At 44.1% G+C, this 22,000-nt stretch overlaps 1 protein-coding gene across 4 annotated transcripts; it reads left to right on the forward strand.

Moving 5' to 3' along the window:
• The first annotated feature begins 237 nt into the window (after positions 1-237).
• On the forward strand, positions 238-21,035 carry pcdh10b (protocadherin 10b). 4 transcript variants are annotated; one of them, XM_056383011.1, is made up of 6 exons: positions 238-3,246; positions 4,415-4,473; positions 4,661-4,767; positions 14,538-14,891; positions 14,998-15,033; positions 18,929-21,035. In XM_056383011.1, exons 1-6 carry the CDS (start codon positions 898-900, stop codon positions 18,946-18,948), a joined length of 2,925 nt encoding a protein of 974 aa, XP_056238986.1. In that variant the 5' UTR covers positions 238-897; the 3' UTR covers positions 18,949-21,035. The 4 variants fall into 4 exon arrangements, with proteins under 4 accessions (XP_056238986.1, XP_056238984.1, XP_056238985.1 ...); XM_056383009.1 differs by having other exon boundaries at positions 239-3,411; XM_056383010.1 differs by lacking the exon at positions 14,998-15,033 and having other exon boundaries at positions 243-3,411.
• Positions 21,036-22,000: the final 965 nt, after the last annotated feature.

The raw sequence follows: 22,000 nt of genomic DNA on the forward strand, positions 1-22,000 counted from the left end.
GTGGTGGTGGTGGTGGAGGTGGTGGGGGTTGGGGGGGTAGTGTGGTCAGGGTTTTGGCAGCTGAAGGGTTAAAGTAATAAACGTCCAGCCTTGTCATTCTCTCTCCCTCTTTTCTTTCAGGTATTCCAGAGAGAAGCCACAGTCCGAGCTCTCAGAGGGAGGTATAGAGAGAGAGAGAGAGAGAGAGAGAGAGAGAGAGAGATAGCCATGAGAAACGGTGAAGGAGAGGTGGGCCGAGCGGACGTTGACGGGCAACCGCGCCGTCCAATCAGGGGAGAGCTATCAGCGTGATTTACAGCCGCGGGGGCTGCGAGGGGGAGGTGCGATGCGGGGAAAAAAGCAAATTGTTGAGTGAACAGCATCAGTAGAGTGGAGTGGAGGAGACCGCAGTGAGGGAGCAGGCTGCCAAGAGGAGACAGAGCCAGAAAAAAAAACAAAAAAAACAAAAACAAAGAGGCCAAATCTTGAAATTTTATTTCATGATTAGGGGCCGTCACAGAATAAACATGTATTTCCTATTTTTCTAATATGGATTATGATTTCTTTTTTTCCAACTCCTGTCCAGACTGGCTTCATCACTCCAGCGGCACTGCGCTTTATTGGAATGTGCGCTGTAGCTTCTCCGGGACGCAGCTGAAGTGAAAGACAGTGGAGCTAGAATAGAAAACAAAAAGCTTCTGCAGTCATTAAAACTCCTCTATTCTTTTTTTTCCAAATGCCTCTCTTTTGATGGGACACATTTTTCCGGACGCCTTAAACGTTTTTGGAGACTTTTACGCATTTTGGAGACTTTTACCTCCCGACTGAAATGGGTGATGGAAATTGACATTTTGTCCATTAACAGAGGATAACAAGGTTTATGATCTTTTTTACCGAAGTGCACTTGTTTTTCCGGCGATGATTGTGCTTGTGATTGTGCTGTGCATCACGGATGGAGTGCTCTCTCAGATACGCTACTCTGTGCCGGAGGAGGCGGACCATGGCACCTTGGTGGGGAATATCGCCGAAGACCTGGGACTGGACCTTACCAAACTGGCCTCTCGCCGCTTCCAGGTGGTGCCCAGCTCTCGAACACCGTACCTGGAGGTGAACCTGGAGAACGGCGTGCTGTTTGTTAACGAGAAAATCGACCGGGAGCAGATCTGCAAGCAGAGCGCCAGCTGCCAGCTCAACATGGAGGTGTTCTTGGAGAACCCGCTGGAGCTGTTTCGGGTCGAAATTGAGGTGGTGGACATTAACGACAACCCGCCCAGCTTCCCGGAGACAGACATCACGGTGGAGATCTCAGAGAGCGCCACTCCGGGCACCCGTTTCCCCCTGGAGAGCGCATTCGACCCGGACGTGGGCTCCAACGCTTTACGCACGTATGATATCACAACTAACAACTACTTTTACCTTGACGTGCAGACCCAAACGGACGGAAACAAGTTCGCGGAGCTGGTCCTGGAGAAGCCGCTGGACCGGGAGCAGCAGGCGGCGCACAGGTACGTGCTGACCGCGGTTGACGGCGGTCAGCCTCCGCGGACTGGCACCGCGCTGCTGGTAGTCAAAGTGCTGGACTCTAACGACAATGTGCCCGTGTTTGAACAGCCCGTCTACACGGTGAGCCTCTCGGAGAACGCACCGGTGGGCACGCTGGTCATCCAGCTGAACGCCACCGACCTGGACGAGGGAATAAACGGAGAGATAGTTTACTCCTTCAGTAACCACATCTCCACCCGCGTAAAGGACCTGTTCAGCATCGACCCGCGCACCGGGCGCATCGAGGTGCGCGGAGAGGTGGATTTCGAGGAGAGCAGCCTGTATCAGATCTTTGTCCAGGCCAAGGATCTGGGTCCAAACGCCGTGCCCGCGCACTGCAAAGTGCTGGTCAAAGTCAACGACATGAATGACAATGCGCCGGAGATCACATTCAGCACCGTGACCGAGTCCGTGAGCGAGAAGGCTGCTCCCGGTACCGTGATCGCGCTGCTCAGTGTGACTGACCGGGACGCAGAGGAGAACGGGCAGATCCACGTGGAAATCCTCGGTGATGTCCCGTTCAAATTAAAATCCTCCTTTAGGAATTATTTCACTATAGTGACCGACGGGCCGTTGAACCGGGAGCAGGCGGACTCCTACTCTGTCACTGTGGTGGCGCGGGATAAAGGGACACCGTCACTGGCCACCAGTAAGTCCATCCGAGTCCAGGTGTCAGATGAGAACGACAACGCGCCCACATTTACGCAGACCATATACGATGTGTATGTGACAGAGAATAACGTGCCAGGGGCTTACATACACGCTGTGACGGCTCTGGACCCGGACATCGGGCAGAACGCACTCATCAGCTACTCCATATTAGAGTGTGACATCCAGGGCATGTCGGTCAAAACGTATGTGTCAATCAATGAGGAGACGGGCTATCTGTACGCGCTCAGGTCCTTCGATTATGAGCAGCTGAAGGATTTCACATTCATGGTCCAGGCCAAAGACGCGGGCACACCGGAGCTCTCCTCCAATGCCACAGTCAAAGTAATCATCGTGGACCAAAATGACAATGCCCCCCTGGTGCTGGCCCCCGTGGGGAAGAACGGCACAGCCAGGGAGCCCCTGCCCCGCTCAGCTGAGCCGGGCTACCTGGTGACCCGCATCGTGGCTATGGACGCGGACGACGGCGAGAACGCGCGGCTGTCCTACAGCATCCAGAGAGGGAACGAGAACGGCATGTTCAGGATGGACTGGAGGACGGGTGAGCTCAGGACGGCGAGGCGGGTGTCAGCCAAGAGAGACCCCCACCAGCTCTACGACCTGCTGATCGAGGTGAGAGACCACGGCCAGCCGCCGCTGTCCTCCAGCGCCAGCGTGCTGGTGGTGCTGGTGGACAGTGTGGCTGAAGGCCACGGCAGCGGGGACCGAGGAGGCGCTGCGAAGGCCAAAGATGGCACCCTGGACCTCACGCTGATCCTCATCATCGCCCTGGGTTCTGTCTCTTTCATCTTCCTCCTGGTCATGATCGTGCTGGCTGTGCGCTGCCAGAAGGACAAAAAGCTCAACTTTTACACCTGCCTGACCAGTGACTGCTGCCTGGGCTGCAGCTCCTGCTGCTCACAGCAGGCCCGGGCCCGCAAGAAAAAGCTCAGCAAGTCAGATATCATGCTGGTGCAAAGCGCTGTTAACGTGAGTGGTGCCAGTACAGCTCAAGTCCCCGTGGAGGAGTCAGGGAGCTTCGGCTCCCACCACCAAAACCAGAACTATTGCTACCAGGTATGTCTGACTCCAGAGTCTGCCAAAACCGACCTCATGTTCCTAAAGCCGTGTAGTCCGTCTAGGAGCACAGACACCGATCACAACCCGTGCGGGGCCATAGTGACAGGGTACACAGACCAGCAGCCTGACATCATATCAAACGGCAGCATTTTATTAAACGAGGTAAGAGTCCTCTCCTCCACTACAGTTTAACCCCCCCTTCCATCCAGAGTCCCTCAGCATGTCTAAAACCTGATTCATACACAGGATCTCCCCTGAGACAAGTAAAGTCTGCCCGTTTGATAACATTTAAATACATTCCTACGTGACAGACATAAAATCTGTTTCATACAGGAGCCATTTCTAGTCCATACATTTTGTTCCCTCAGTTCAGTGGCATGCCAGGACTGCAAAGGGCTTTTTACTGAGAGCTAATACATGCACACTGTGTGCTGCACCATCCTCTGACTTATTTCAGGAAAGGCATTAAAGCAAACAATGATTAGACCACTGGTTGCTGACATGTTTCCTTTAGCAGTCCTCAGGGAGGTCAGCTGTGAAACAACAATCATTGCATGATCATGCTGTGCTCCAAACTCTTTGAAATGATAATTAAAAAAATTAAAAAATCAGAATAAAGGAAGTGTATAAGCAAAATGTGCGGTGGCTCAGAGCTGCTGGTTGCTGTGGGTGCATCTGTCTCTGTGTGTGTGTGTGTGTCTCTCTGTGTGTGTGCGCGCGCGTGTGTGTGTGCGTGCGCGCGCGCGCGACTGAATCCTTGGGGAGAGGAGTGTTCGCATTAAGCATACTGGTCACAATGTTGCTGAGTTGCACTAGAACAAAGATGCGTCTCTTGGCTGTGCCAGCTTGAATAGGTGCACTACTTTATCTTGCGCCTTGGCAACATATCTGTAGAGCCCTGCTCGTTCCCGTCCTGTGGGAAAACACACCTCTTCAAACACGCACTCTTCACTAGATATGAGTGATACGTGTAATAGTTGATGGTTGAACACAAGCACAGGTTCATTTTATAGCCAACATCAACATGGCACTGTGTGGGCCCTGATGGTGGAGATGTTTTTTTTTCTTTTTCTCCTCTTCCCTTTTTTTTCCCTTTATGCTAATCATGTTACATAGGGTTCTCCAGCAAAGCAACACACACTGAAAACCGCCCCCTCTCTTTCAGACCAAACACCAACGAGCTGAACTCAGCTACCTGGTTGACAGACCAAGACGTGTCAACAGGTAAATATGGAAATTCCTCACTGCTGCTCACTCTGTAATAAACCTCTCATCTAGTTTATTCGCTGATGCACTCCACTCTTGTTAACTGTGATGATGAAGCTCTTGATGATGAGATGGGACCAGTAAGATTAGAATCGCTGTTAGTTGCTGGGTGAGGCTTTGATTTCACTCTTCTCTCTGGTCTCAGTTCGGCGTTCCAGGAGGCAGACCTGGTCAGCTCCAAAGACAGCGGCCACGGAGACAGTGAGCAGGGAGACAGCGACCATGACGCCACCAATCGTGGCCATTCCTCCGGTAAGAACTTGGCTTTTTATACAAGTGTGTTTGACCTATGATTTTTTTTCTTTCTTTTTTTTTTTTTTTCTTTGAGTTTATTTGATTTTTCGAAGCTGCATGCTCAAAGGGCAAATCGATGTGTGGCTGCCTGGCGTCTGTAGGCCTGGAGCAGGCTTTGTGGTTGTGTGGGGGTCCAGGAGCAAATTGCCGCCCCTCTCTCTGCACAGCTGAAATCTGGACTCCTTCTTGCTCAGTTGCGGCTCATTGTGTAGGGCTGGAGAGATGACAGCTAGCGTCACACATGGCCGGAGCCAGCATCATCTAAAGCACTTCATTGTGTCCGACAATCAGCTTTTATGATGATGGTGTTGTACTTTGAGATTTCTTTTCTAGTGCCACTGTGGCTTTTCCTGTTTTTCCCCTCAAAAAGAAGAAGAAGAAGAAGAAGAAAAAATCTTTGATAGGAAAATGTTTTCACTGTCATTTCTGACACGTGATGATGTAACGTCGGCGGGGCAGGAAGCGGACCCTTGCTGCTGCTGTTTGTAAATATGTGGCGGCGTTAATGAGGAGCCTGCTCCCTGTGAGCTCGGCCACTCGGTGCTGGAGACCACTCGAGCAGACGTGACGGGCTTTTTAATGAGGCCACGCTCGCACCGGAGTGCTGGGATGCGGACCAAATAGGTTGTGGCCGTAGCAAACAAAACAGGCGATTCATCCGTTCATTAGATTAATTAATGCATTCATTCATGCAGTTATTCTCTGCGCTCCCTTCAGTCTTCTTTTTTTAATTCCTTTCCCTCCTCACTGACCATATTCTTCCATACCCATCCTCTTTTTTTTTTCTTCCTTTTTATTTTTTAATCTTCCCTGCCTAAAGGAACCCATCTGAGATCATACAATAGGGCCCCACTGAGTTATGAATGGCGGTTTTATGTCTTCATTCAGTGGCGGGCCCTCTGTGGATGGAGCCTGTCATCATGTCTGGTCAGCCGCAGCAGGGGCCCTCGCCCTGCCAAATGGAGTTTTCCTGCCACTTCCACTGTTACTCCACCAGGCTGGATGGGTTACACAGACTTCAGTAAACACAAACACACAGAGCTGAACCCTCTCCATTTGCCACCCCCACCCCTCCCCCCCACTTTTTTTTTTTTTTTTTTTTAATAGGCTCAGAGTTAGACCTCCACAATTACTTCAGGTTTCTCTCTTTCACCACTGTGGAGCGTTTTTACTCCTAATCGGGGACTGAGCCAGCCCACTCCTTTATGTGGATGGAGTTGTCCTATTTCGACTGCATTAGCATTTCATGTGAATGCTGCCAGCCAGAGTTCACATTCTGTCATGAATAGTCGCACTCTTTTATACAAAGTGGGGCTGGGTGTCGTTTGAAATTTATACCTGGGTTTTGGTCACAATAACAAAGCAAGACTTTTCAGATCCCTTCACTTTGGGTTGATGTGAACTCTATTTTATCATTCAACACAATGCAAGTTGTCAAATGGGAGAGTTGTCTAAAATAATCTTGAAGTGTAATAAATGCATTTTAGTTTAAATTTTGAGGTTCAATATCAATATCAAAATACGGTTCAAGCGTTGTTTTAACCACTGTGGAAGCCCAGCCGGCTGCTGTAAGTAGATGGAGTTGTCCTATTTCACATGCATTAGCATTTTGTGTGAAAAACCTGCCAGCTCTTGTTTTTAACAAAAGAAGCAGCTCTGAAAGAACGCTGCCGGACCTAGTAGCCCTAAATAGGATAAATCTGACTTAAATTTAAACCAGGAACCATCTGACCAGAGAATACGTCAACAAGAGTATGAATCTAGTCAGACATTAAAGGTCCCATATTGTATACAGTGAGATTTTCATGTGTTGTCTGATTATAAAGCAGGTCTAGGTTCTATGTTAAGTCAGTCCACAGAGAAATGCACACAGCCTGTATTCAGAACCTGAGCCTTAAAACCAGCCGTCAGGACTTCTGGAACTTTGTGATGTCACAACAAAGAAGTCACCGCCCTCACCCTCACCCACGCCCTAAACCCCACCCACCTGGACCTTGCAGGATTTGGTTTCTCTGAGTTTCTATCTGAAATCTGCTATATTTTTTATTAGATCACTCAGAAAACAGTCAGCCAATCAGAAGAGAGTCCCTAAGCATCTCTTCTTATTGGCTCACCGACCTGTTGTTACTAGAGCTCCAGAGAGAAGCCTGAGAGAGGAGATGTATAACTACACTGAGATGGTTTCTGGTTCTTAAAAAAAAAAGAAAAAGGCATTGTTTTGTACTGAATACCAGGCCCTGATCATATATCTCTGTAAACAAGATCTCAAGACCAACCATAATTGGTTCAACTTACTCCGATGCTATTTATCCACATATTTTTCATGCATTTGGGCCACCTTTAGATGTTAGCCTTTGGTTCTCTGGTACAGTTTCTGATACTTGGTGCTGTGGACATGTCAAACAAAAGCAGCTGTACAAGAACTTTAAAGTGAAACCAGGAACAGTCGGATCTGATTTCAGTAAAGATGATCACACAGCTTCCTGTACTCAATGACGCTCGCGACTGAGGACATATTTCAGCTGGTACCACTAAAATATCAAAGTTTTAAATTCACATCTGCCTGAGCTTGATTTTTCCAGCTGCTTTATCTTCTGTTTCCGAGTGTGATGGCGTTTCATCTCCAGCCTCTCGACTCTTCATACAGTCCCGCTCTCACATAGGAAACCCTGCCGTGTTGCGTGTCCAGTCGTGTCACAGCGGCGACCCCGGCGCCACGTCACCGCCGACTTTGAGTACCCTTGGTGCGGTAAACAGAGTACAGTTAAGAGTTTTGCAGTGTTACCAGCCAGCTTAATGCCTTTAAATAGATTATTAGCTGTGCATCAAGTCTTTGTTTGATTAGGATAATTGATAGTGTGGCTTAGTGTCTCACAATGCTGGAAAAAGAACACAGGCTTTATTCTGTGTGTGCTAATTGAGTTTGTCATCAGCGAGGGTGAAGTCGAACTGTGTCACCGTTTAATAGACGCTGGTGTTAAATAAACGTGTGCGTGGCATCCATCACAATGCTGTGTTACCCACTTCTCTCGACTTTGACAGGAGACTTTATGAATACATCAGAGAGGGGGGAGGAATTCAGGCTTCACTGTTTCCTTCCAGAGAGATGTTTTTGTCCATGTAATCAGATTTATGGGAGCATATTGGTTTTTATGTTGCACTAAATCCGTTGGACTATAAATTAAAGCATTAACGTTACATATTGGCAGAGAAATAGTCCAGTAAGAGTCGTTTGAACGTGTTTCTGACTGCTGGAAACAGTACTGGCTGGACCTGTTTACCCTCATTGCCCCATAATTTTCCTGTCTAGTTTTTTTTTTAAATTTTTTTTTTATTTTTTATATACTGTAAATGTCGCTGCTGTACTGCCAACATTTTCTGCTGTTTCAGGCCGTGTGCTCGGTTGTTCCCTGATCAAAAGCCGCTCAGTTTTTCCTCATCAAGGAGGCACTTATAGAACCAAGAGTCCAGAAATCACCTGTAACACAGATACGAACAGGGCGAGACTCCAAAAATATGAGTCTGATTTCACAGCCACTGTACACAATTTTTTTTTTTTTTTGTCGAAAGGACTGTTCCCCATAACGGATCCAAAATGATCCAAACAAAGTCCTTGTTGGTCCGAGCCAAGATTGTTTTCAAGGCGTCTCAGTGTGCGGTGGAGAGTGACAGAGAGTGTGGGAGAGAGAGAGATAGAGAGAAAGAGAGGGAGAGAGAGGGGAGGATTTGCAGTGAAGGTCAAATGCAGGATTCAAATAAACAAATACTGCACGTTAGGTGCCATCACACACCGCAGTGTGTGAATATGCAGGTGCAGTTAGAGCGGTGACAACGTGTTGGCGCCGTCGTTCTTGGCGTGGATGGATGTTTTAATGTAGTGAAGGGGATGAGAAATGGGTGAATCTTGTATTCACCATTGTTCAATTCCGTAGCTGTTGCTTCTGTTATGTCTATCACACCTACCACTATTATCTCCACCACCACCACCACCGCCGCCGCCGCTACTGCTGCTGCTGCTGCTGCTGCTACTATTCAACATATTTAATGTAAAAGATTCATATGGTGTGATCACAGGAAACACGCACCTTCCATTTTCCTTGAGAACCTGAAAGTCTCACGCCACAGTAGAAACACAGTGTAAAACCATGTTAGAGGAGCTGAAGCTATATCGTATTTTCATAAGTGCACAAGTGTCTAATTGTTCACAAGGTGCCGCAGCCCAGAGTCATATCAGCCAATAGCAAAAGCTGATTCTGTCTGTCTGTAACGAATGGCCGCAGTAGAAGAAGAACTCACATCCTGAGTAGAAATATAATACTGTACATAAATGAATGTATAACTCAAAGTTTATTCCTCCATTCAATTCTCTTACATACTGTATATTCTCCCTCTTATATTCATGTCTTTTCCCTCCTAATGGCATGTACATTCACTCACGCACATGTACTTTGAATTTCAGACACACTGATGTAATATAACAAAGGGTATTGATGTAAAATCAAACAGCATGTATGTATGAATAGATGTATGTAAAGGAAAGCATGCTGTAGGCTGTATGTATTAGACCCTCACATGCATATATTCACCCTTATAGCTCAAATAGCTCAAAACTGTATGGAAGTAAAGTACTTGAGAAAAGGAACCAGGTAGTTCATGATTTTAAAGGATTGAAAAACGGAAAACTGAAATTGGTTTATTATCTAATCATCAACAAGGAGAATAACTGACCAATTCAACATGCTGAAGTCCTTATTCGATCACATGTAGCAGCAGGAGTCCATATGCAGAGGCTTGTGAGTGGTGGGGGATAATTCGGGACCTCGGTGCTTTGATGAGTGGCAGCTTTTTCTTTTCTGGCTCTTCCAGCGGAGGATTTTTTAGTTGCTGGGTTAATGGGAACTTGTGGAGTTTGTCTGTAGCGCTGAGAGTGAAGCTCGCAGTTAAAGGTCATTCTGTACATTCCGTCAGGGGCACATTTTCCTCGTGAATGAAATCACGGTGGAATGAGAATGCTCCCCATTTTGCTGCTGGTCCCTCCAGGGCCACTACTTCTGCAGCCTATGGAGCCCCCCCCCCCCCCCCCCTCCAGTCCTCCTACATGTGTAAAGTGCATATTATCAATATAGCCAATGTCACGCACTTGCAGAAGATTGAGTCAAGACACTTATCCAACTCCTGCCCCCCACACCCACCCCTCAGCTCCTAACATCCCCCCCCCCAAATCCACTCCCATCTCTCTCCCTGCTGCCGTGATGAATTCCTCCTTAGGCCTGCAGTTCACGTTATCACCGTGGTAACAGCTCGCTGATCAGTAATTCATTTTTCAGACCTTTGCATACCAATTACCAAATGAAGGTTATTATCGAGACTTTGCGTTTGCCCCGTGTGAACGCCATGCAGAATGCTAAGATGAGACAGAGGCGCCAGATGTAACAAGGGGTCAGCACGCTTCGAGATCACCCCCCTCCCCCTCCCCCTCCCCTCGCTGCGTGTCCTCGCTGGCCTCTTTGCTTGTGTTTGGCTTAGTGCGATACATGTTGACACAGTTTCTTTTTTTTTCCATCCTGTGTTGAAGTGGAGGGCGGATGCTGTTACTCTGCGGCCGGACGAAGCCTCTTTAAACTCGTGCTAACTGTCTGCTCTGAGAAAAGACTCTTGGAGAACTACAGTACGCAGCACAGAGAGATAATGGCATTACCCCGCGCTTTCTATACATTTTAAGCACGGCTCGGCCTCTGTGTGTGTGTGTGTGTGTGTGTGTGTGTGTGTGTGTGTGTGTGGTGAGAGGTTCAATTTTACAGCTGAAATGTTTTTATCCGCCTTATTCGATAGACACTCTCTAATGTGCCAGGGGAACATCTAATTTTGCCAAAATGTCAAGAAATATCAAGATGTCTTGATCTGGCTTTATGGCTGAAATTACCCTCCCTCTCCCTCTGTCTCTCTGTCTTTCTTCCTCTCTCTCTCCCTCTCTCTCTCTCTCTCTGTCTCTCTGTGTGAGTCTTATCTCTCTGGCAGAGTCTAAATGCCACATTTCCCGTTCCCATTTTGAGAATTAACACAGCATCCATTTTGTAATGGAAGCAGAACTCTGTGTCCTCCTTCCGCTTTTTTTTTTCTTCTTTTTTTTCTTTTTTTTGCTGCTCACACTGCTGTGCTATCCTGCATGTCCAGGTGCGCTGATACCGTATGCCCCCCCCATCACACACACACACACACACACACACACACACACATCTCCCACCCCAACCCCCCTCCCCCATCAAGCTACACTAAGTTGTTTCCTCTCGTGTAAGAGGCCATATTAAAACATAATGTGATGGTATATTTATGGCATGTTGGTTAATATTTAATAAGAAACCCCTCTCCTCTCGATAGGAGACTGGGCACTTTTCCAAGCTGTTAGTGATGGCAAGCCAAATTAATCCGCTTTGTAACAAAGCAAATTCCCTGTTTGCTGACTGCTACAGACACACACACCACAAAAACACGCTCACACACTCTGCTTACTGAGACGCAGCAGTCTTAGCCTGATCAGTCTGTATTCAGAGGGATTAGCAGCAGATAGCCCTAGCTGGACAGTACAGATTTTAGCCTCAAACAGCGACTCAGACACACACACACACACACACACACACAAACACACACACACACACACACAACAAGCAGACTTAGGTTGCAAAAAAACATGCATACACAGGATCTAAGCCCTGCTGCAAAAAAAAAACAAAAAAAAAACATATGGGGCGATGAAAACACAATTTGGCTTAAGGCTTACACTCGGCCTAAATAGCTGTGGTGAACAGCTAATGTTCCCGCTCACTCTGTCCCCTTTAACTCTTGTTCCCTGTGCCCTCTGACAAAAGGTGATTCTCTCAGACGATCCCTGCCATTAAATAAAAAAAAAAAAAAAAAAAAAAAAAACAAGCCTGACAAATAATTACATCCACATGAAAGTGAGCGTGCCCAAACTGGTTTTCATTCATACCTGCAACTAGCCTTTCATGGGGGGGACAATAGGTTTTGAAAAGGTGGGGGTGAGACTGAGGGCCTGGGACAGGGGCAGGCTGGTAATCCAATATCACTCAGTTTGTGGTTTAGTTAATCTAATGTCCATGCGGGCCGTTTGCTGGCAGTGGCTTTGAAGACACACACACACACATGCTCTTGCTTTGTTGTAGAAATTCCACCCACCTATTCCTCTTTTTTTTTTTCCACACGTAGACGCCTGCAGCTCACACACAAACATCCAGTAACCTGTGATATTTGGCATCTGACTGAAGATACATTTACATTGTACAGTTAAGAGCTTGAACCTTAATATAAATCTCACACATACATAAAATGCAATACTTAAACTGTACATGAATTATCAAAAAAAAATAACAGAATCTAATCGTTTAAAGGTTTTAAACCTCAGTGACCTCAATATTTCTCAAATCCAGGCTACGGCCCTGCCTGGAAAGTGAATCATTTACCTTACATAATCTCCCATATTAACTGGCTCCTTTTTTATTTTATTTCATGTCTATTTCTTGTCTGTTTTTCAGTGCACAAAATTCAGAGTTTATCTGCGTCAAGAACAGAGATCTCCTCTGATTACAGTTGGTGTATGTCTTTTAAGCAATTGCATTTATCATCATGAATCATTTCATTACTTTAGAGAATCCATGAGTTTGTTTACCTTCCTGTGTCGGCATTATTTTTGTCAGTAATTACTTCATAGTTTGGTTTGTCCAAAAAGAAAATAAAAATAGCAATGCTGCTTCTCGATTTTTCCTTATCTGAACGGATGGTCTGAGGATAGAGGGCTTCATATGCTGAACATATCCTGAAGCCCTCTGGACGCTATAAATAAAAGCGATGTTACTTCCCTGTGTGTGCATGTCCCAGGCTAAGAACGTATCCACAACACCATGAACCAGGATTCTGTGAATTCTTCAAAACAGAATCACTTCTCCTCCTTGAAAAAGCCTAGTAACCCTAAAATATTTTTACAAAATAAAATTCACTGACAAACAATCAGACAAGTCCTTAAACCCTGCTGCCCCTCTCTGCAGCTCAGGATGTGTGCCTGGGCAATTTTGTACAAAAAAAAAAAATGGAGCCTTGAAATTGTTCAAGAAAAAAAAAAACACAGAAAGGTTTTTGAACAGTTTCAAGGCCACAAATCTTCATCCTAACCAGTCATTCATTTCTTTATTTAATAAAAAAATATGTTTTGAGTCCTGAGTTCAAAATAAAAGTACCTCATATCTATCTTTAAGTAAAGTACTTAGTTACTGAACCTCTCAACCTGAAATGCTCTGAGGTGACTCACAGGGGAATGGCCAAAAAAAGGCTTTTTCCCCTCATTATGTCAGAGCCTCTGTATGTTCTGTAAATATTGAATAAAATAAATATAGTTTCATCTGTTAGTTGACTTTGACTGAAATGGACGGTTGTTTACTCTCCTCTATTATATGAGAGCCTAGCTGTCTAAACTCTGCAGACACTGTTTATATGCTGTGCTTCCATAATAACAAATCTCCATATTCCATATTTTATAAACTGATCATATCTTCCGTGTGTAAACTCCTGTAGTTAATAAGCAACATAATTAGTAACTATTGCCGGTAGGAAAAGTGCCAAATATGGAGCTTTAAGTGCACAACATTTACCTGTGTTTTATTTGAAGTGTTGATCCATAAGAAGAAATATTTGTGGTTTTAAGAACCAAAAACCATCTCAGTGTAGTTTTACATCTCCTCTCTCAGGCTTCTCTCTGGAGCCCTAGTAACAACAAGGTCGGTGAGCCAATCAGAAGAGAGGAGGCTCTGAGCCTCTCTTCTGATTGGCTGTTTTCTGAGTGTTCCAATAAAAATATAGCAGATTTCAGGTAAAACACTCAGAGAAACCAAATCCTGCAAGGTTGGATGGTGGGTCTAGGTGGGCGGGGCTTGGGGCATGGCTGAAGGCAGTGATTGCTTTGTTGTGACATCACAAAGTTCCAGAACTCCTGACGGCTGGTTTTTAAGGCTCAGTTTCTGAATACAGGCTGTGTGCATTTCTCTGTGGACTGAGGCTTTGATACTTTCACAGTATTAATATAGAATCTATAGACCTGATTTATAATCAAAGAAGACATAGAAGATCACCTTTATACTATATGGGACCTTTAATGTCTCATTAGATTTCACACTCTTGTTTACTTATTCTCTGGTCAGCTACTTCCTGGTTTAAGTCTTTCAGTCAGATTTATCTTATTTAGGGCTACCAGGGCCAGCAGCGTTCTTCACAGCTTTTTTTTTGTTAAAAACAACTTTCACAGTATGAACTTAGACTCACTTTAAAATCAAAAAAGACATGGAAATCTCACTTTATATAATATGGTACCTTTAAAAGTGCCATTGTTCCCACTGAAATGCAGTGATGTAGAAGTATAAAGTAAAATTAAATGGAAATATACAACTAAAAACCACAAAGTCACTTTGTTCCACATCCTTTCACTGTGTGTTAGTTTTTTTTTTTGTGCAGGAGGTTTAGATCTTTAAGATGGTGAAACAGAAAGCTCTGACAAGAGGAATCAAAGAGCACGTTGCATAAGTACATATTGTGAAAGTCTTGTGGAAATACTTTGGATTGGAGTTATGTGTGTCTGTGTGTGTGTGGATGTGCATGTGCAGGTGCGCACACAGGTATCACATTTTCTGAAAGAAAAACTTAACCCTTCAACATCTCTCCTTCAGGTGCTGATCTTTTCTCGAACTGCACGGAGGAGTGTAAGGCCCTGGGCCACTCCGATCGCTGCTGGATGCCGAGCTTCATGCCCTCCGACGGGCGCCAGGGTCCGGACTACCGCAGCAACCTCCACGTGCCTGGCATGGACTCTGTCCCGGACACAGAGGTATTTGAAAGCCCAGACCAAACGACCGATAAGTCATTCTCCACCTTTGGCAAAGAGACGCCTCTCAGTCATCAACACCATCACCTCCACCACAACCACCTTCATCACCTCAGCCACCACCACAGCTCCCTAGAGAGGAAAGAGTTGGAAGCATTTCTGCCTAGCTCCAAAGCACCTTGTAACCCAGCTTATTTAAGTGAGTATTGTGTTTTTTGCTCGGGCCTAAGCAGCCGCCCCGCTCTCTGATGTGGTGATCGAATTAGGTGAAAAAGAAAAGATTCCAAATTCAATTTTCTCCGTAGATTGGCCGGCAGACGGAAGCATGAAATTCATTTCAGGTCTGACCCCTGTTCTCTCAGCCCTCTTGTCAGAGTGTTTAACTAACTCTTCCCTCTTTGTCAAGCATCTCCATTATCTGTGAATGTGATGATCTTATCTTCCTTAACCTACCATTTCAATTCATACACACACACACACACACACATGCACACACACACACACACACAAACCTCCTGCACTGATTGGCCTGTGGGCCTTTCCAAATGAAACATGCCAAAAGCAATTATGCTCTATATGGTTGCTTTGATGTGGATGGAGATGTTAGTATTAAAGAAGCTCTGTCTCGTTATGGAAAAACGGTTCCTTATAATATAAGAGACTCCGTCCCACTCACGGAGCCCCGCAACGAAAAATGGCTGTTTTTAATCAGTGAAGAAGAACAGCAGGCAGTGAGCTTAACATCTCATTCTCATTCGACAGACGTCATTTCATTGGAACTGAGAATCAAAAAAAAACTGTTTTAGATAATTGAGAAGAGGGGGAAAAAAAAGAAGAGAAAATTTCACATTTCCCAAGGAAATACTCTTTCTTAACTCTCATTCAAAGGCCACAAAGAGATACATCCTCAATCACTGCAATTTGGTGATAATGCTTAATTATAATTTTGTCAAGCAGTGCCTGAAGAGGCCCCCTCTCTCATCATCTGACACAGGCTGTCAGAGCCGTGCTGCTTCCCTAGCGCCATCATTTCAAACCACAGCATGCTGTTAGGAACAGCAGGGAAAATGCCTTTTTTCCTTTTAATTAATGTTTTATTCATTTGCTCTGTTTTTTTTGTCAATTTTTTATTTTTTTTTATCCTGATCCTTTTCATCAAAAAGTTATGTCAAGCAAGCAACCAATTTTGCACATTAGAATTTCATGCTCTTTCTGAAAGGCTGTGTTGGAGCACAATGCGTGCTGGCAGCGTCCTCACAGAAGATGATCAGCAGGTTGCAGTTTACTCAAATTGGGATCAGGAAGATTTCAAGCTTGTAACGTGATGTTCATAAATAATCACTGAGTTTTTAAATTGACCTTGTAAAGCTGTAAAATAAATCCGCAGGAGAAATTCAGGTTTGTGCATTTGTAGAAAAGATTGTATTTGTAAAAAAAAAACAAAAACAAAATACTGAATAAAACCAGTGAACAAGACAGTGGTGAGGTCACACAAGTTTCTTGGTGAACATCTGTGTACAGATATGAAGCAGAAAAGCGTGTGTGAAACTCAGCACTCAAATTTCCCACGCTTGTACCAACGACTTGTAACAAGCATCACACACGCACTGTGTGTGATGCTTGTTACAAGTCGTTGGTACAAGTTACAAGTACGAAATCTGACCCCGACTTTATACCTCAGTCTGATTTGACAGTGACTGTTGATGGCTGGTTGAAGGCTCTTGCACAACCCAGGTGGGTTTGATTACATTTGACGATCGTGTAGAAAATAATGGAAAATATTTAATGCGCTGTGTATGTGTGCAGACCTACACCCACCCCCCCACCCCCCGCCATCCAGCAGGAAACTCTACTACAGCTTTCAGACAACTGAACCGTCAGCCCTCTGATTAGGACCCTGCTTTGTGATCGGACTGTGACGGTCCAATCAGATTGAGGTGTAAAAACAGGGTCAAAATTCCTACTTGTCTCTTCACTGTCACACACAGTGTGGGATCTTTGAGCACCAAGTTTCACAAAAAGTTTTCTACTCTGTATCTGTTCACAGATGTTCACAAAACACTTCTTTTGACCAAAATCACTCTCTTTTCTTATTTACAAATACACATCTTTTCTACTATGCACAATATTTTTTTTTACAAAAACAATATTTTCTTCACCTGCACAAAGCATGAAAGCTGATTGATTTTACAGATTTACAAAGGTTACAACTATATAAATATTTGTAAACATCATTTTACAAGCTCAATATCTTCCTGACCCTAACTTCAGCCCATACAGCTGAAGCAGGTTTTGATGAGACTGTATTCATTAAGACGAAGAATTACAGTAATAATATATTTAACAAGCAATTAAAAGCAAGAGAGAAATAAAAACACCAATCAAGCTTAACAGTTGTGGGGATTTAATTTGATGCCGCTTAATAAGGTTCATGTCAATATCGTCTAAATGAATATGATGAGTGGAACATGTTAAATAAATGAATGAAATTGTCATACAGAATACAGTAATATTGCTTTAGAAGTGTAAGAGGTTGAAAAAGGAAGGATAACAGATTATAACGTCATGGCCTGTTGATTATGGTGATTACAAAAGTAATTCAGCAGTTTAACACAAGGATATAAAAAATAAAGAATCAGCAATTTAAACTGTAAAGAAACTGAAATTAAAGCCTTATATTCTTGTTATTACCTTACATCACAATAAATATTATAGCATCACCACCATCACCAAAACTAATAGACGTGAAATGCGCTCATGATATAATTGTAGAAATGCAGGCAGGTGGCTGTTGTGATGGTGTTTTTGACAAACGGACCATGTGATATCAGACAATGATACTGGAGGTTAACTGAGGCAGGTTAAGGGAAAATTCCATTTATTATGTTGAGGAGGTTTTAGCGTTAATTTACTACTACTGACTAAAACTCTGAAATATGTCAACATCATCAAATGGATTGTAAAAATAATAGAACATGTAAAGTGAACTAATGAAATCATTAAGGCTGTGGTTGCTTGATGAAAGGCATGTAACACTATCTGATGGAATATAAAATATTTATGAGGCTAAAAGGCTTGAAAAGAGAGAAAGAGAGAAACCATTCAGGCTGTAATGTCTCTATTTGAAAATCCAGTCACAGAAATAATGTAAAAAATATGCGGAATTTAAACCTGATGAACTTTTCCTGCGACCGAACAACAATCAATCAACAATTACAATTACCGCAACTTTTACACGTTTCAGCCTTCACTTTGAAGGACGCTGTGTATTTGTTGTGCGCTGCTCCGGTTCTAATAGTTACCATGGATGTGCTTATTATGCGCTTATGATGCAGCACTCGAAGTGAAGGGCTCCCAATATTGCTGCGTTTCCCAGGAACACCGCCACTCCATTCCTCTCTCAAAGTAGATTACTGTGGGCCTTATGCTAATGAGTGCGGGGGTGGCAGTGGGGGGGGCGGATAATGGCAAAGAGGGAACAACAGTCAGAGGAGGGAGGGGGGGCTGGAGTGGAGGAAGGGATAGAATGATGATACCAAGACTGCTGAAGCTCCTTAATCTGATCAAGTCAGTCAGTGATACACAGAGACTCTTTTGTCCTGGGACTTTGTAGGCCTGGGCCTGGGCCTGGCCTGGGGTCGGGTTGAGGGTGCGGTGCAGGGGTGGAGGTGGGGGGGGGGGGGATGTGATAACCAGAGCTGAGTGATTACAGACAACAAACTCAGACAGCACTCAGGCAGGGGGACAGAGACGAGAAGAGGGGGGGCATGAATGAGAGGTTACTACTCCAGCCTCAGCCTCCCTCTTTTGTTGTTGTCCTAAATAAACTGGCCATGCAATATTCACCGGCTCACCCACCGTCCAATGCCACTATTCTCATAACAACACCCCCCCACCCCCCACCCCCCCCCCCCCCCCCACCCCCCACCACCACCATACATATTCACACACACATTATCCATGAGTCATTTCACAGGAGTGAATTGACGCAGCCACAGATGAGAAGATGTGAGACTTCCTACCCCTCGTTGTGCATGTGTGTGTGTGTGTGGACCCACTAATGCTGTGTGAATGAGGCCATTTAAGAGCTGGGCTTCTTTCTGCTTTTGTTTTCTGTCATCCCTCTCAGACAGAATTGACTACCCCCCCCCCCCCCCCCCCCCCCCCCCATCTAACAATTACACAGACACACACTGACGCAGCTAATCATGTTGTGTTTCTCTCTACTTCTTGCAGCGAGGAAAAGGGTTTGCTAGCTCCTTTCGCGTGGACATATCGGAAACCGCGTGACTTTGCACAATCACTCCCCCCCGCCTCCTCGCCGACGACCAAGGCTATTGAAAAAAAAAAAAAAGGAAGAAAAAAAACAACAAAGAAGCGTTAAGTTTTCAATCCATTTTTGCCCTTCTCCCCCTCATCCCTCCTCACCCAGTGAAAAATAAAAAAAAATAAAAACAGTCATGACTACACACGAAATGAGAGACAGTCCCCCCCCCACACCCCCCCACCCCTCCTTTCAAGGAAGACCTCCCTCCTCTCTGGAATTCCTTGGATCACTGCCGGGCTTTTGGAGGCACCCCTCTCTCTCTCGGGATTAGGAGACGGTGGGGACACGGAGGAGAGGGGGGTGGGACGGATGGGTGCGGGCAGGTAGACAGATAGCCTTACTGGGAGGACACCATTGTCTCAGCAGGACTGAGAACCTAAACAGAGGAGGATGACGAAGAGCAGTGACGACGGAGAGATAAAAACTGGTCACTGATACTCGCCGTCCTTTTTCCCCCAATCTGTGTGTGCCTGTTTACAGCACTGACGTATACATCTCTGAGGAAAATGAACCCCACACGAGGACTGGACATGTATACTGTGTAAGACAAACTGAAAAAAACGAGAGCCACCCGGAGAAATCGCCACTGAGCCCTTTAGGCATTTGTACTCGCAGAGACGCCAAATTGTACAGGAGAATCTTTGTGCATTTCAAAATGCAATACCACAGTTTTAGATTTTTCTATTCTGTTTATGTGGTCTGATCTACTTCAAACTTTGTAAGAAAAGATTGTGGGCAGGATTTTTTTTTTTATTTATGTTGTTTGTTTTTTTTTTTTTTTAATTTTCATGTTTTGTTCCTTCTATTTTTCTTGCTTTGGATTCGGTTTGTTCACCATATCGTGGGCTTGGACAGTGTTTGGCCTGCACTTTTCTGAATCGGAGGCGTCAAGTAGTTTCTATCATGTGTGAGAAGTGTTTACTGTACTCTTTTAAAAAGTTTCAAGGTGAATATAAAACTCTATATATAAATCCATCTATATCTACTTGTTCTGAAGGCGTGCTATCCATTTGCTAGGTTCCACATTTCTGATTCAGAGGTTCGACTCTTGTTTAAGTTCCCCTGACGAAGGCTTCTTGTTTTCCCAGAGGGAGACACGGAGAGAGACACAACAGCCTTAGCAGATGTACAACTCAAGTTCTCATTGTTTGACATTATTTCGTTTTCTTTTTCCACTTTTTTGGATATCGATAAAGATCATGTCTATAAATAAAAAGAAGGTAATAATTTTAGATTGAAATCAGTGGTAATTTAGTGTCATTGTAACCAAAACGTTAAGGGTCCGTTTATAAAGAAACAGAACAAAAACACGGCCAAATGCAGAAGGTGTTGTACACAATGCAGTTGGAATCCAGTATACACACATTTCTTTCTCACACATTACAAACACAAACACACCAATATGCCAACAATAAACAGAAAAATGGTGAAAAGGAAGGTCTCATGTGCTTTTTTTTTTTCTTCCTCTTTTTTTTTTTTTTTTTTGATGCATTTTCGTGGCTGTACAAGAAAAAGTCAGACAGAGTTCTGTTTTTCCTTTACTCACGTGGAGCCTGTAAACCCCTTCCCCAAAAAGCATCAGGTTCAGGCTTCTGGTCAACTGATTAATTGTAAGTTTTTTTTTCAGGGAAGTTGCACAATTAAAGTTCACTATAAACTAAAGCAGGTCCTCGATTATTACACCCTTCTTTCAGCCCTGTAGCAGGGTCCTGTGCCAAAATGTAAATGTTCAACTACAGTTTTCAGAACTCAGATACAGAATTTATTGATGTGCATTAGTGAATCGTTGTGAAAAATATTACCTGCGACGGCGGGACATGAGCTTTTACTGTAGTTATTTTACAGGTTGGAGGTATTTGTTCTTTGTACACAAACATATTCAAGTAAACGCTCTGTATTCAAAATTGTACATAAGTATTATCAGAGAAATGTACCTATGGCTTATCATTGATGCATTAATATGTAAGCAGTATTTTAACACTTGTGGCTGGTCAAGATAAAGAGCTAATGATTTTACGTGATTTGTCAGGTCTTTAAATATTTGTTTTGGACAAAAATGACTAAACATACACACGTATATATATATATATATATATATATATATATATATATATATATACATACACACACACAACACACACGTATATTGATTCAAGTTTTTCAATTCTCATCATCTCAGTGACATAAGAAAAAAATATAGAAAAGAAACAATGTAAAATCATCATCATCTCATCTTTTGTTATTTTTGTTACAAAAGCTTATTAGACATTTTCAAGTTTTACAATTCTCATCATCTCAGTGTAATGAACAACTATATGAAAAGAAGAGTGATGAATGTGGATTTTATTAGCACATGAGGCTTCTGAGCTGGCGTGTGTGTATTCAGCTTCCAGTGGGAGGACGTGTTCGCTCTCAGTAACTCTCAGGAACAAATCAACCTGTGCAGGAATGTGTAGCTACAGTTTTGGTGGAGACAAAGCAAATTATGCGCACGACGAATCAGTTTTGGCAGCGTGTGGCATTCTCTCCATCGTTACTATCAGAGTGTATTAATTGAGCTGAATGATTAAAGCTTTACAGCCGACTAATGTCACCATAACATTAACACTTGTGATTTACCCCCCCCCCCCCCCCCCCCCAAACAACAAGAAGGTGAACATGATGCCTCGGCATTTTCAGTATGTTGAATTACAAAATCATGAAAAATAATCATCGTCACCGTCCCTTCACTGTGACACACATTCTGTAATCCACTCATACAGCAGTGTAGGTTTAGGAGATGCTCTGTGTGTGTGTGTGTATGTGTGTGTGTGTGTTTTTTTATCTGTCTGAAGTAGATATTGCAGCTGTAATCCAAGGTAGATTAGAATATTTACAGATGGTGATGAACCAATAATGCAGCAGAGTTCAGACACACACGCTCAGTCATCTATAGTCCTGCTTAATCTCACAGTACACGCTGAATATTCATTGATTTGTTC

Source organism: Seriola aureovittata, chromosome 8 (assembly GCF_021018895.1).
Source record: "Seriola aureovittata isolate HTS-2021-v1 ecotype China chromosome 8, ASM2101889v1, whole genome shotgun sequence".
Lineage (NCBI taxonomy): Eukaryota > Metazoa > Chordata > Actinopteri > Carangiformes > Carangidae > Seriola > Seriola aureovittata.

Bases quoted from the DNA above. Each gene is read 5' to 3' on its own strand.
- pcdh10b (XM_056383009.1), top strand. From the start codon at position 898: ATGATTGTGCTTGTGATTGTGCTGTGCATCACGGATGGAGTGCTCTCT. The intron at 4,474-4,660 runs GTAAATATGGAA...CTCTGGTCTCAG, and splicing joins AGACCAAGACGTGTCAACAG to TTCGGCGTTCCAGGAGGCAG. The intron at 15,034-18,928 runs GTCTGACCCCTG...TACTTCTTGCAG, and splicing joins AAGCATGAAATTCATTTCAG to CGAGGAAAAGGGTTTGCTAG.